Raw genomic sequence first — 13,699 nt, 5'->3', positions numbered from 1 at the left:
ATTTTTTGTTCGCTACTTTTTGCTAAAGATTTTGGCGGTATTCCCGAACTATTATCTCGCAAATTTAATTTTTCGAAAATTTTTCCAAAATATTTTTGAGTGTAGCTCAGCATCCGCTGGACCAATCAAAAAGTGCGCCATACATTTTTTGTTCAGAACTTTCTTCTAATTACTTTGGCGGTATTACCGAACGATTATCTCGCGAATTTAATTTTTTGAAAATTTTTGCAAAATATTTTTGAGTGTAGCTCAGCATCCGCTGGACTAATCAAAAAGTGCGCCATACATTTTTTGTTCAAAACTTTCTTCTAATTACTTTGGCGGTATTACCGAACGATTATCTCGCGAATTTAATTTTTCGAAAATTTTTCCAAAATATTTTTGAGTGTAGCTCAGCATCCGCTGGACCAATCAGAAAGTGCGCCATACATTTTTTGTTCGAAACTTTTTCCCTATTTTATTGGTGATATTCCGGAGCGATTATCTCGCAAATTTAATTTTTCGAAATTTTTTCCAAATTTGTTTTCTGGTGTAGCTCAGCATCCGCTGGACCAATCAAAAAGTGCGCCATACATTTTTTGTTCGCTACTTTTTGCTAAAGATTTTGGCGGTATTCCCGAACTATTATCTCGCAAATTTAATTTTTCGAAAATTTTTCCAAAATATTTTTGAGTGTAGCTCAGCATCCGCTGGACCAATCAAAAAGTGCGCCATACATTTTTTGTTCGAAACTTTTTCCCTATTTTATTGGTGATATTCAGGAGCGATTATCTCGCAAATTTAATTTTTCGAAATTTTTTCCAAATTTGTTTTCTGGTGTAGCTCAGCATCCGCTGGACCAATCAAAAAGTGCGCCATACATTTTTTGTTCGCTACTTTTTGCTAAAGATTTTGGCGGTATTCCCGAACTATTATCTCGCAAATTTAATTTTTCGAAAATTTTTCCAAAATATTTTTGAGTGTAGCTCAGCATCCGCTGGACCAATCAAAAAGTGCGCCATACATTTTTTGTTCGCTACTTTTTGCTAAAGATTTTGGCGGTATTCCCGAACTATTATCTCCCAAATTTAATTTTTCGAAAATTTTTCCAAAATATTTTTGAGTGTAGCTCAGCATCCGCTGGACCAATCAAAAAGTGCGCCATACATTTTTTGTTCGAAACTTTTTCCCTATTTTATTGGTGATATTCCGGAGCGATTATCTCGCAAATTTAATTTTTCGAAATTTTTTCCAAATTTGTTTTCTGGTGTAGCTCAGCATCCACTGGACCAATCAAAAAGTGCGCCATACATTTTTTGTTCGCTACTTTTTGCTAAAGATTTTGGCGGTATTCCCGAACTATTATCTCCCAAATTTAATTTTTCGAAAATTTTTCCAAAATATTTTTGAGTGTAGCTCAGCATCCGCTGGACCAATCAAAAAGTGCGCCATACATTTTTTGTTCGAAACTTTTTCCCTATTTTATTGGTGGTATTCCGGAGCGATTATCTCGGAAATTTAATTTTTTTAAATTTTTACCAAATTTGTTTTCTAGTGTAGCTCAGCATCCGCTGGACCAATCAAAAAGTGCTCCATACATTTTTTGTTCGCTACTTTTTGCTAAAGATTTTGGCGGTATTCCCGAACTATTATCTCGCAAATTTAATTTTTCGAAAATTTTTCCAAAATATTTTTGAGTGTAGCTCAGCATCCGCTGGACCAATCAAAAAGTGCGCCATACATTTTTTGTTCGAAACTTTTTCCCTATTTTAATGGTGGTATTCCCGAACTATTATCTCGCAAATTTAATTTTTCGAAAATTTTTCCAAAATATTTTTGAGTTTAGCTCAGCATCCGCTGGACCAATCAAAAAGTGCGCCATACATTTTTTGTTGGAAACTTTTTCCCTATTTTATTGGTGATATTCCGGAGCGATTATCTCGCAAATTTAATTTTTCGAAATTTTTTCCAAATTTGTTTTCTGTTGTAGCTCAGCATCCGCTGGACCAATCAAAAAGTGCGCCATACATTTTTTGTTCGAAACTTTTTCCCTATTTTATTGGTGGTATTCCGGAGCGATTATCTCGGAAATTTAATTTTTTTAAGTTTTCCAGTGTAGCTCAGCATCCGCTGGACCAATCAAAAAGTGCTCCATACATTTTTTGTTCGCTACTTTTTGCTAAAGATTTTGGCGGTATTCCCGAACTATTATCTCGCAAATTTAATTTTTCGAAAATTTTTCCAAAATATTTTTGAGTGTAGCTCAGCATCCGCTGGACCAATCAAAAAGTGCGCCATACATTTTTTGTTCGCTACTTTTTGCTAAAGATTTTGGCGGTATTCCCGAACTATTATCTCCCAAATTTAATTTTTCGAAAATTTTTCCAAAATATTTTTGAGTGTAGCTCAGCATCCGCTGGACCAATCAAAAAGTGCGCCATACATTTTTTGTTCGAAACTTTTTCCCTATTTTATTGGTGATATTCCGGAGCGATTATCTCGCAAATTTAATTTTTCGAAATTTTTTCCAAATTTGTTTTCTGGTGTAGCTCAGCATCCACTGGACCAATCAAAAAGTGCGCCATACATTTTTTGTTCGCTACTTTTTGCTAAAGATTTTGGCGGTATTCCCGAACTATTATCTCCCAAATTTAATTTTTCGAAAATTTTTCCAAAATATTTTTGAGTGTAGCTCAGCATCCGCTGGACCAATCAAAAAGTGCGCCATACATTTTTTGTTCGAAACTTTTTCCCTATTTTATTGGTGGTATTCCGGAGCGATTATCTCGGAAATTTAATTTTTTTAAATTTTTACCAAATTTGTTTTCTAGTGTAGCTCAGCATCCGCTGGACCAATCAAAAAGTGCTCCATACATTTTTTGTTCGCTACTTTTTGCTAAAGATTTTGGCGGTATTCCCGAACTATTATCTCGCAAATTTAATTTTTCGAAAATTTTTCCAAAATATTTTTGAGTGTAGCTCAGCATCCGCTGGACCAATCAAAAAGTGCGCCATACATTTTTTGTTCGAAACTTTTTCCCTATTTTAATGGTGGTATTCCCGAACTATTATCTCGCAAATTTAATTTTTCGAAAATTTTTCCAAAATATTTTTGAGTTTAGCTCAGCATCCGCTGGACCAATCAAAAAGTGCGCCATACATTTTTTGTTGGAAACTTTTTCCCTATTTTATTGGTGATATTCCGGAGCGATTATCTCGCAAATTTAATTTTTCGAAATTTTTTCCAAATTTGTTTTCTGTTGTAGCTCAGCATCCGCTGGACCAATCAAAAAGTGCGCCATACATTTTTTGTTCGAAACTTTTTCCCTATTTTATTGGTGGTATTCCGGAGCGATTATCTCGGAAATTTAATTTTTTTAAATTTTTACCAAATTTGTTTTCCAGTGTAGCTCAGCATCCGCTGGACCAATCAAAAAGTGCTCCATACATTTTTTGTTCGCTACTTTTTGCTAAAGATTTTGGCGGTATTCCCGAACTATTATCTCGCAAATTTAATTTTTCGAAAATTTTTCCAAAATATTTTTGAGTGTAGCTCAGCATCCGCTGGACCAATCAAAAAGTGCGCCATACATTTTTTGTTCAGAACTTTCTTCTAATTACTTTGGCGGTATTACCGAACGATTATCTCGCGAATTTAATTTTTTGAAAATTTTTGCAAAATATTTTTGAGTGTAGCTCAGCATCCGCTGGACTAATCAAAAAGTGCGCCATACATTTTTTGTTCAAAACTTTCTTCTAATTACTTTGGCGGTATTACCGAACGATTATCTCGCGAATTTAATTTTTCGAAAATTTTTCCAAAATATTTTTGAGTGTAGCTCAGCATCCGCTGGACCAATCAGAAAGTGCGCCATACATTTTTTGTTCGAAACTTTTTCCCTATTTTATTGGTGATATTCCGGAGCGATTATCTCGCAAATTTAATTTTTCGAAATTTTTTCCAAATTTGTTTTCTGGTGTAGCTCAGCATCCGCTGGACCAATCAAAAAGTGCGCCATACATTTTTTGTTCGCTACTTTTTGCTAAAGATTTTGGCGGTATTCCCGAACTATTATCTCGCAAATTTAATTTTTCGAAAATTTTTCCAAAATATTTTTGAGTGTAGCTCAGCATCCGCTGGACCAATCAAAAAGTGCGCCATACATTTTTTGTTCGAAAATTTTTCCCTATTTTATTGGTGGTATTCCCGAACTATTATCTCGCAAATTTAATTTTTCGAAAATTTTTCCAAAATATTTTTGAGTGTAGCTCAGCATCCGCTGGACCAATCAAAAAGTGCGCCATACATTTTTGGTGCAGAACTTTCTTCTAACTACTTTGGCGGTATTCCCGAACAATTATGTCGTGAATTTAATTTTTTGAAAATTTTTCCAAAATATTTTTGAGTGTAGCTCAGCATCTGCTGGACCAATCAAAAAGTGCGACATACATTTTTTGTTCAGAACTTTCTTCTAATTACTTTGGCGGTATTACCGAACGATTATCTCGCGAATTTAATTTTTTGAAAATTTTTCCAAAATATTTTTGAGTGTAGCTCAGCATCCGCTGGACCAATCAAAAAGTGCGCCATACATTTTTTGTTCAGAACTTTCTTCTAATTACTTTGGCGGTATTACCGAACGATTATCTCGCGAATTTAATTTTTTGAAAATTTTTGCAAAATATTTTTGAGTGTAGCTCAGCATCCGCTGGACCAATCAAAAAGTGCGCCATACATTTTTTGTTCAGAACTTTCTTCTAATTACTTTGGCGGTATTACCGAACGATTATCTCGCGAATTTAATTTTTCGAAAATTTTTCCAAAATATTTTTGAGTGTAGCTCAGCATCCGCTGGACCAATCAGAAAGTGCGCCATACATTTTTTGTTCGAAACTTTTTCCCTATTTTATTGGTGATATTCCGGAGCGATTATCTCGCAAATTTAATTTTTCGAAATTTTTTCCAAATTTGTTTTCTGGTGTAGCTCAGCATCCGCTGGACCAATCAAAAAGTGCGCCATACATTTTTTGTTCGAAACTTTTTCCCTATTTTATTGGTGGTATTCCCGAACTATTATCTCGCAAATTTAATTTTTCGAAAATTTTTCCAAAATATTTTTGAGTGTAGCTCAGCATCCGCTGGACCAATCAAAAAGTGCGCCATAAATTTTTGGTTCAGAACTTTCTTCTAACTACTTTGGCGGTATTCCCGAACAATTATGTCGTGAATTTAATTTTTTGAATTCCAAAATATTTTTGAGTGTAGCTCAGCATCCGCTGGACCAATCAAAAAGTGCGCCATACATTTTTTGTTAAGAACTTTCTTCTAATTACTTTGGCGGTATTACCGAACGATTATCTCGCGAATTTAATTTTTTGAAAATTTTTGCAAAATATTTTTGAGTGTAGCTCAGCATCCGCTGGACCAATCAAAAAGTGCGCCATACATTTTTTGTTCGAAACTTTTTCCCTATTTTATTGGTGGTATTCCCGAACTATTATCTCGCAAATTTAATTTTTCGAAAATTTTTCCAAAATATTTTTGAGTGTAGCTCAGCATCCGGTGGACCAATCAAAAAGTGCGCCATACATTTTTGGTTCAGAACTTTCTTCTAACTACTTTGGCGGTATTCCCGAACAATTATGTCGTGAATTTAATTTTTTGAAAATTTTTCCAAAATATTTTTGAGTGTAGCTCAGCATCCGCTGGACCAATCAAAAAGTGCGCCATACATTTTTTGTTCAGAACTTTCTTCTAATTACTTTGGCGGTATTACCGAACGATTATCTCGCGAATTTAATTTTTTGAAAATTTTTGCAAAATATTTTTGAGTGTAGCTCAGCATCCGCTGGACCAATCAAAAAGTGCGCCATACATTTTTTGTTCGCTACTTTTTGCTAAAGATTTTGGCGGTATTCCCGAACTATTATCTCGCAAATTTAATTTTTCGAAAATTTTTCCAAAATATTTTTGAGTGTAGCTCAGCATCCGCTGGACCAATCAAAAAGTGCGCCATACATTTTTTGTTCGAAACTTTTCCCCTATTTTATTGGTGGTATTCCGGAGCGATTATCTCGGAAATTTAATTTTTTTAAATTTTTACCAAATTTGTTTTCCAGTGTAGCTCAGCATCCGCTGGACCAATCAAAAAGTGCTCCATACATTTTTTGTTCGCTACTTTTTGCTAAAGATTTTGGCGGTATTCCCGAACTATTATCTCGCAAATTTAATTTTTCGAAAATTTTTCCAAAATATTTTTGAGTGTAGCTCAGCATCCGCTGGACCAATCAAAAAGTGCGCCATACATTTTTTGTTCAGAACTTTCTTCTAATTACTTTGGCGGTATTACCGAACGATTATTTCGCGAATTTAATTTTTCGAAAATTTTTGCAAAATATTTTTGAGTGTAGCTCAGCAACCGCTGGACCAATCAGAAAGTGCGCCATACATTTTTTGTTCGAAACTTTTTCCCTATTTTATTGGTGATATTCCGGAGCGATTATCTCGCAAATTTAATTTTTCGAAATTTTTTCCAAATTTGTTTTCTGGTGTAGCTCAGCATCCGCTGGACCAATCAAAAAGTGCGCCATACATTTTTTGTTCGCTACTTTTTGCTAAAGATTTTGGCGGTATTCCCGAACTATTATCTCGCAAATTTAATTTTTCGAAAATTTTTCCAAAATATTTTTGAGTGTAGCTCAGCATCCGCTGGACCAATCAAAAAGTGCGCCATACATTTTTTGTTCGAAACTTTTTCCCTATTTTATTGGTGATATTCCGGAGCGATTATCTCGCAAATTTAATTTTTCGAAATTTTTTCCAAATTTGTTTTCTGGTGTAGCTCAGCATCCGCTGGACCAATCAAAAAGTGCGCCATACATTTTTTGTTCGCTACTTTTTGCTAAAGATTCTGGCGGTATTCCCGAACTATTATCTCCCAAATTTAATTTTTCGAAAATTTTTCCAAAATATTTTTGAGTGTAGCTCAGCATCCGCTGGACCAATCAAAAAGTGCGCCATACATTTTTTGTTCGAAAATTTTTCCTTATTTTATTGGTGGTATTCCCGAACTATTATCTCGCAAATTTAATTTTTCGAAAATTTTTCCAAAATATTTTTGAGTGTAGCTCAGCATCTGCTGGACCAATCAAAAAGTGCGCCATACATTTTTTGTTCAGAACTTTCTTCTAATTACTTTGGCGGTATTACCGAACGATTATCTCGCGAATTTAATTTTTTGAAAATTTTTCCAAAATATTTTTGAGTGTAGCTCAGCATCCGCTGGACCAATCAAAAAGTGCGCCATACATTTTTTGTTCAGAACTTTCTTCTAATTACTTTGGCGGTATTACCGAACGATTATCTCGCGAATTTAATTTTTTGAAAATTTTTGCAAAATATTTTTGAGTGTAGCTCAGCATCCGCTGGACCAATCAAAAAGTGCGCCATACATTTTTTGTTCAGAACTTTCTTCTAATTACTTTGGCGGTATTACCGAACGATTATCTCGCGAATTTAATTTTTCGAAAATTTTTCCAAAATATTTTTGAGTGTAGCTCAGCATCCGCTGGACCAATCAGAAAGTGCGCCATACATTTTTTGTTCGAAACTTTTTCCCTATTTTATTGGTGATATTCCGGAGCGATTATCTCGCAAATTTAATTTTTCGAAATTTTTTCCAAATTTGTTTTCTGGTGTAGCTCAGCATCCGCTGGACCAATCAAAAAGTGCGCCATACATTTTTTGTTCGAAACTTTTTCCCTATTTTATTGGTGGTATTCCCGAACTATTATCTCGCAAATTTAATTTTTCGAAAATTTTTCCAAAATATTTTTGAGTGTAGCTCAGCATCCGCTGGACCAATCAAAAAGTGCGCCATAAATTTTTGGTTCAGAACTTTCTTCTAACTACTTTGGCGGTATTCCCGAACAATTATGTCGTGAATTTAATTTTTTGAAAATTTTTCCAAAATATTTTTGAGTGTAGCTCAGCATCTGCTGGACCAATCAAAAAGTGCGCCATACATTTTTTGTTCAGAACTTTCTTCTAATTACTTTGGCGGTATTACCGAACGATTATCTCGCGAATTTAATTTTTTGAAAATTTTTCCAAAATATTTTTGAGTGTAGCTCAGCATCCGCTGGACCAATCAAAAAGTGCGCTATACATTTTTTGTTCGAGACTTTTTGCTCAATTTTTTGGCATTATTCCCGAGTCATTATCTGGCAAATTTTTTTTTTCGAAAATTTTTCCCCAGTTTTAGTGAGTGTAGCTCAGCATCCGCTGGACCAATCAAAAAGTGCGCCATACATTTTTTGTTCGAGACTTTTTGCTCAATTTTTTGGCATTATTCCCGAGTCATTATCTGGCAAATTTTTTTTTTCGAAAATTTTTTCCCAGTTTTAGTGAGTGTAGCTCAGCATCCGCTGGACCAATCAAAAAGTGCGCTATACATTTTTTGTTCGAGACTTTTTGCTCAATTTTTTGGCATTATTCCCGAGTCATTATCTGGCAAATTTTTTTTTTCGAAAATTTTTCCCCAGTTTTAGTGAGTGTAGCTCAGCATCCGCTGGACCAATCAAAAAGTGCGCCATACATTTTTTGTTCGAGACTTTTTGCTCAATTTTTTGGCATTATTCCCGAGTCTTTATCTGGTAAATTTTTTTTTCAAAAATTTTTCCCACGATTTTTTGAGTGTAGTTCAGCATCCGCTGGAGCAATCAAAAAGTGCGCCATACTTATTAGGTTAATTTGTGGGATTTATAGGAACTTTACTTATGTCTGACTCAAAATCCAGTCTATTAAATTGAAAAAATCGAAAGTTTTTCGAAAACCAAAAATTTATTTCAAGATTGCTCTAATCCTTTTATGGTTTGGTAGATAAAACATTAACCTGTGTAAAACTATAAAATTTTAAAAAATAATAAACTATATAAAGAAGCTATATAATTTGTTTTTATTAATTCAGTAGTAATAATTAAAATATTTATATATATATAATTTACAATTTCTTGGCAAAATAGTAAAAAAAAATGCAAAAAATGATTATTATCTTTTTAGAGTTATGGACTCAATTGAAGAGTCAATAAGTTCTGGTGTAAATGTCCTTCATGCGAGCGTTGCTTGTATTGTTGCAATGCTATCGGCACTTCAAGAATTATGCGAAGGAAAAGCAATAAGTCACAAATATACATGCACAATTAATAGTCTCTATGATGATCTTGAATCATGTGATTATCGTGGTCCATTGACATATCAATCGATGGCACGTCTTCCAAAAACTTATCGTGAACAATTGGAACTAATGAAAAAGGGAACCTATTCGGATTCTGAATCATCAGGTCATGGTCCATCTGAGGATGGTGATTCAACTGATACTGAAGGTCCACACGAGTCTGATGATGTTAATGAGGATACAAGTATTGATGATACTGATTATGCATTGGAAAATGAACGCGAACGATTAAGATTGGAGAAATTACCAAAATGTTTACATGTTGGTCGACAAGTTGCTGAGGAATGTAATGTTGATGTTGAACGTCATAATGCGCGACGTTTTGTTAAAACATTGAGAAGTGATTTAATACCAATGATTCTTAGTTTGAGAAGTAATATTGAGGTTGATGAAGCGTTGCAGAATTTTGCTTCCGAATATTGTCACAGTACGTGTGTGATTAAAGTTTTAACTTTTTTTTTATGATTGGAAATTAAATTAATTTTCTAATAAGCTACAATAGAGTTAATTTCAAAAAGAATCAATTTGTTACTTCTGTATTTGATACTTTCAAGTTAACTATGAAATTATTTGGGCGGTTTTTTTCAGGTGTATTTACTTCACAACAGAAATTCCAAGAACAATGTGATTCTAATAAAGATTCTTGTTCGTTGCTTACAATTATGAATGCTGATGGAATATATTTAGCAACTTATGCTGCATTACTTCTTAATTTGAAATTAATTAAACTTAATTATTATGAGGAAGAGGGACGACAGGTGCCAATTAACGAGGTGTGTTTGTGGTGTTTTTCTTTTATATGAAGTTCATGGAACTTTCTAGAAAATTCATCCAACTGAAAACTTTATGAAATCTTCCTGCAATTTCATGGAACATTCTATAAGCTTCATCGTAAATTTGAAAACCTTATTTAACCTTCTGGAAACAATCTGGAATTTTCTAGAAATGTCTATAGAAATTTTATAGAACTTTATGTAACTGTCTGGAGACTTTGTAAAAAGTTCTATGTACTTTGTGAAACCTCTAAAAAGGCTGAATATAATATTTAAAATTATTAAAATCTTTTAGGAACAATTTGTTGAAGAGGTACACGGATCAGGAGTATTGGTTTATTTATCAGCAACTTGGCTCTCTGAATTGTATCAACAAATTTTAGCTTGCAATCTTCTTGAAAAAAGTGGTTATAATCCAAATTCAACAGAAAACAGTGCACTTGTTAATGTTCTCATTGGTTAGTTTAATTAATAACTAAATATAGAAAGTTGTGTCTATTTTTGTTGTACTAAACTAGGCAAATATTTACAGATGTCGATGGAATAAGCGGAAGTCAAAGAGGTGGACAATTTCTCTCTGATTTCCGTCGATTAGAACGTGCACAATTATCGCGTAGTGAACCCACAACAGAAGCAGAAGCCGGTGCCAAATTATCAAGACGTGTGTTGACATGTTGTTGGGACAGTATGATTGCTGTTCTTGCAACAGGTTTAAATCCATGTAAAGAAGAAAGTGGCAAGGGAATATTAAATAAAGACGGTGGCAGTAGATGTGTCAAAGATACAATTATTTTAGCATTGGAGGGCCTTCATAAGGCGGCAATTTTAAGCAATATTTTAGGTATTTTTCTTTAAAATCGTCTAGAAATTTTGTTTTATTACTGATGTTTTACTTTTTTCTTTCAAAGGATTGCAAAATCGTTGCGGAGCTATATTTGCCCTTTTGGCAAAAGCCGCATGTTCTGAACAGTCAATTTCAAAATTGAGAAGAACCAAAGATGTTCTTAGGCTGAAATTACAGAATAGAGCAACTAATTTACATTCGTCACATGCTTTAAGTATGGAAGTACTTTTAGGCAGGGGTTTAGAATTGGGTAGCCATGGAAGTGATTGTTGGCCTCATATTTTTACGTAAGTTTATTTGGTTTGCTTTTTGATAGAACTTTAAAGTATAAAAGTAACAAATTTTTCAGTTGTTGCCTCTATGTAAGTAAATTGGAACATGATTTCTTTGGAAAGAATCAAAATCCAACAATGCCAAAGGTGCAGCATAAAAAGGAGAAAAAAGAAACAGATACGAAATCAAATAAACTGAATTTTAACATTGATGATGATGAGACATGGTATGTTGGAGAAACAACAAAACATTACTTTTCTAGTGGTACTAAATTTTTGATTATTTTTACAGCGTTGATGTGTACAGTTTTCTATCGAGTCCCTATACGCAAAATATTGGAATAGACACAATTCCGGAAATAATTCAAGAATCAAATGCCGATAGTCAGTTTAATGGTATTCTTCCCGCTGATTATGCAGCAAAAATAATTTGCGTTCTCTCACAGCAGGTGGATAGATTATTTGAGGATGCAGCATTAAAACTGAATTTACGTGCTCTTTGTTTCTTTTTAACCGCATTGTGTAAAGCTAGTAAGGATCAGCTATTCAAAAATATTGATGGTGTCAAGGAGAACAGACGAGTCTGGTGGAGGAGAAGTAAACCAAGAGAAGATGAATTAAACGTTCTGCTGTTGAGTAGATTGGGAGAAGTAATGTTGAAATGTGTTAAAAGTGGAAGACCCTTGATTCACGTGATGAGGGTAAATTGGAATCAAATAATAAATTTAAATAGTAAATTTAAATAATATAAATAATAATAATTTTGTTTCCGTTTTGGGTAGGTTTGGAGTATTTTAGGACCACATTTTATGGAAGCAGCTTGCCATAAGGATCGTAGTATTTCGAAAAAAGCTGTTCAATGTATTCATGATTCAATGACAGCGCTGTTGAACGAACAAGTTGAATTGGCTCATTTTCATTTTAATGAAGCTCTCTTTAAACCATTTGAAAATCTTCTTTGTTTGGAATTATGCGATAGCGATGTTCAAGATCAGGTAAGTTATCTAAATTCATTTTTTGTCCTTTAATATTATCAGTTTTCTTTTGCAGATTGTCAGTTGCATTTGTGAATTTGTTGAGACAAATCGAACTGAAATACGTTCAGGTTGGCGTCCACTTTTTGGTGCATTGAGAATTGCCTCGGTTGGCAATTCGGATAGTGTTGAATCAGCGCCACTATTGGAAGTATTTCGAGTATTCCTTTCAACGGATAATACATTGGTGTTTGCGAATGCAGCACTCGATTGTATTTTATGTCTATTGAGACACGTGAGAGGTTCAGCTGAGACTGACAATTTGGATAATGATCAGGATATTGATATATTGGAGGCAAGAAAAATGCGATTGTGCGTTGAGAGTTTGAAATATCTTTTGAGTTGTAGTGATATTTTAGCGTCAATGTATAGAATGCCAGCGTGTCCAATATTTCATTCGGCACAACGTATACCAATGTCAACAATTCCACAGTATGTTGATCCAAATATTCCAAATGTTGAAATAATGAAATTTGATGAGAAAATTGATGAGAATATACCGGAAATGTCTTATGATATATTGACAAAAATTGATCCTAGTCAAACGATGACATTGCAGAGTTTGGATAGACCAAGTGGTATATTGAGAGTATGGTATATTTTAATAGAAGGTTTGGCTAGCGCAACAATGATTTGTCCACGAAGATATCAACCACATGTTCTTGAAACATTTTTTCATTTATTGAGAGATACACTAAACGTTCCGGGACCAGCGTTTGGATTATATTGTGTAAATCATTTACTGTTACCAATGGTGCAAAATTGGTTAAGAAAAACGGCGAAAATTGTTCGTGGTTGGGATAATTTTGCTCCTAATTTTAAACAATGCTGTGGACTAACGACTGATTTGGTTGTTGATTTTGTCACTTATCTACAAGGACCAGAAGTGAAAAGGAATGATACATTTCTTCCGGCTACGACGTTAATGTTGAAGCAATTATTATTGGTAATGGCAGAATGTGTTGTTCAACCAACTGAAAGTATTGCACGTCTTGGCTGTGCTTGTATCAGGTGGGTTAATATAATTTTTTTTTGTCAAAAAGTAAGAAAACAATTGGTGACAGTGGTGGGATTTTTTTTTTAAATGCAATTATTATTTGCATTGATTTAATTAAAGAAAAGATGAAATAAGGAATGTAGAACTTGTATCGTTCGAATGAGCGTTGGTAAGATGATAATGAAGCTTGACAGGTTGTCGGGTGGGATAAAGTAGCCACCGATATTCGAAACTTCGTAGCACTCATACTCATGCACCTTGATTTCTGTCGTCGCATTTTATTCATATAAATGCATGGCACGCATCCATTGGTAATTCTATCCCCCCGATGACGGAGTATCGTTTTTATACCTACTATCCTTTAAAATGAAGCAGGTTCAGTTGACTATAACGTACATGGAAAACGGGATTTCGATTAGAATAAGTTTCTTGATTAAAATTTAGAATAGAAAAAAAGAAAAATCCCACCGCTGTCACCAACTTGTGTTACATTTCATTTTGGAAAATCTAGCAAGGTTTTGAATTTCTTTGGGGTTTTTTTTTTTAATTCTTTTTGGATTATTT

The 13,699-nt window shown here is 34.0% G+C and overlaps 1 protein-coding gene across 1 annotated transcript in view; it reads left to right on the top strand.

The window, feature by feature from the left end:
- Positions 1-13,699, top strand: part of LOC127278392 (brefeldin A-inhibited guanine nucleotide-exchange protein 3) — a 28,874-nt gene that overhangs the window by 9,120 nt on the left and 6,055 nt on the right. The window contains exons 8-16 of the mRNA XM_051300099.1: positions 9,041-9,642; positions 9,804-9,988; positions 10,284-10,446; positions 10,521-10,829; positions 10,897-11,119; positions 11,182-11,331; positions 11,397-11,805; positions 11,887-12,099; positions 12,155-13,149. Of these exons, the coding sequence (XP_051156056.1) occupies positions 9,041-9,642; positions 9,804-9,988; positions 10,284-10,446; positions 10,521-10,829; positions 10,897-11,119; positions 11,182-11,331; positions 11,397-11,805; positions 11,887-12,099; positions 12,155-13,149 (3,249 nt within the window). The remainder of the gene's footprint in view (positions 1-9,040; positions 9,643-9,803; positions 9,989-10,283; positions 10,447-10,520; positions 10,830-10,896; positions 11,120-11,181; positions 11,332-11,396; positions 11,806-11,886; positions 12,100-12,154; positions 13,150-13,699) is intronic.

The sequence above is a fragment of the Leptopilina boulardi genome, unplaced genomic scaffold (assembly GCF_019393585.1).
Source record: "Leptopilina boulardi isolate dan_hultmark-lab unplaced genomic scaffold, ZJU_Lbou_2.1 LbouV2_202, whole genome shotgun sequence".
NCBI classification, from domain to species: Eukaryota; Metazoa; Arthropoda; class Insecta; order Hymenoptera; family Figitidae; genus Leptopilina; species Leptopilina boulardi.
Note: the sequence above shows the minus strand (reverse complement) of the source record. Positions and strands in the feature narration are given on the sequence as shown.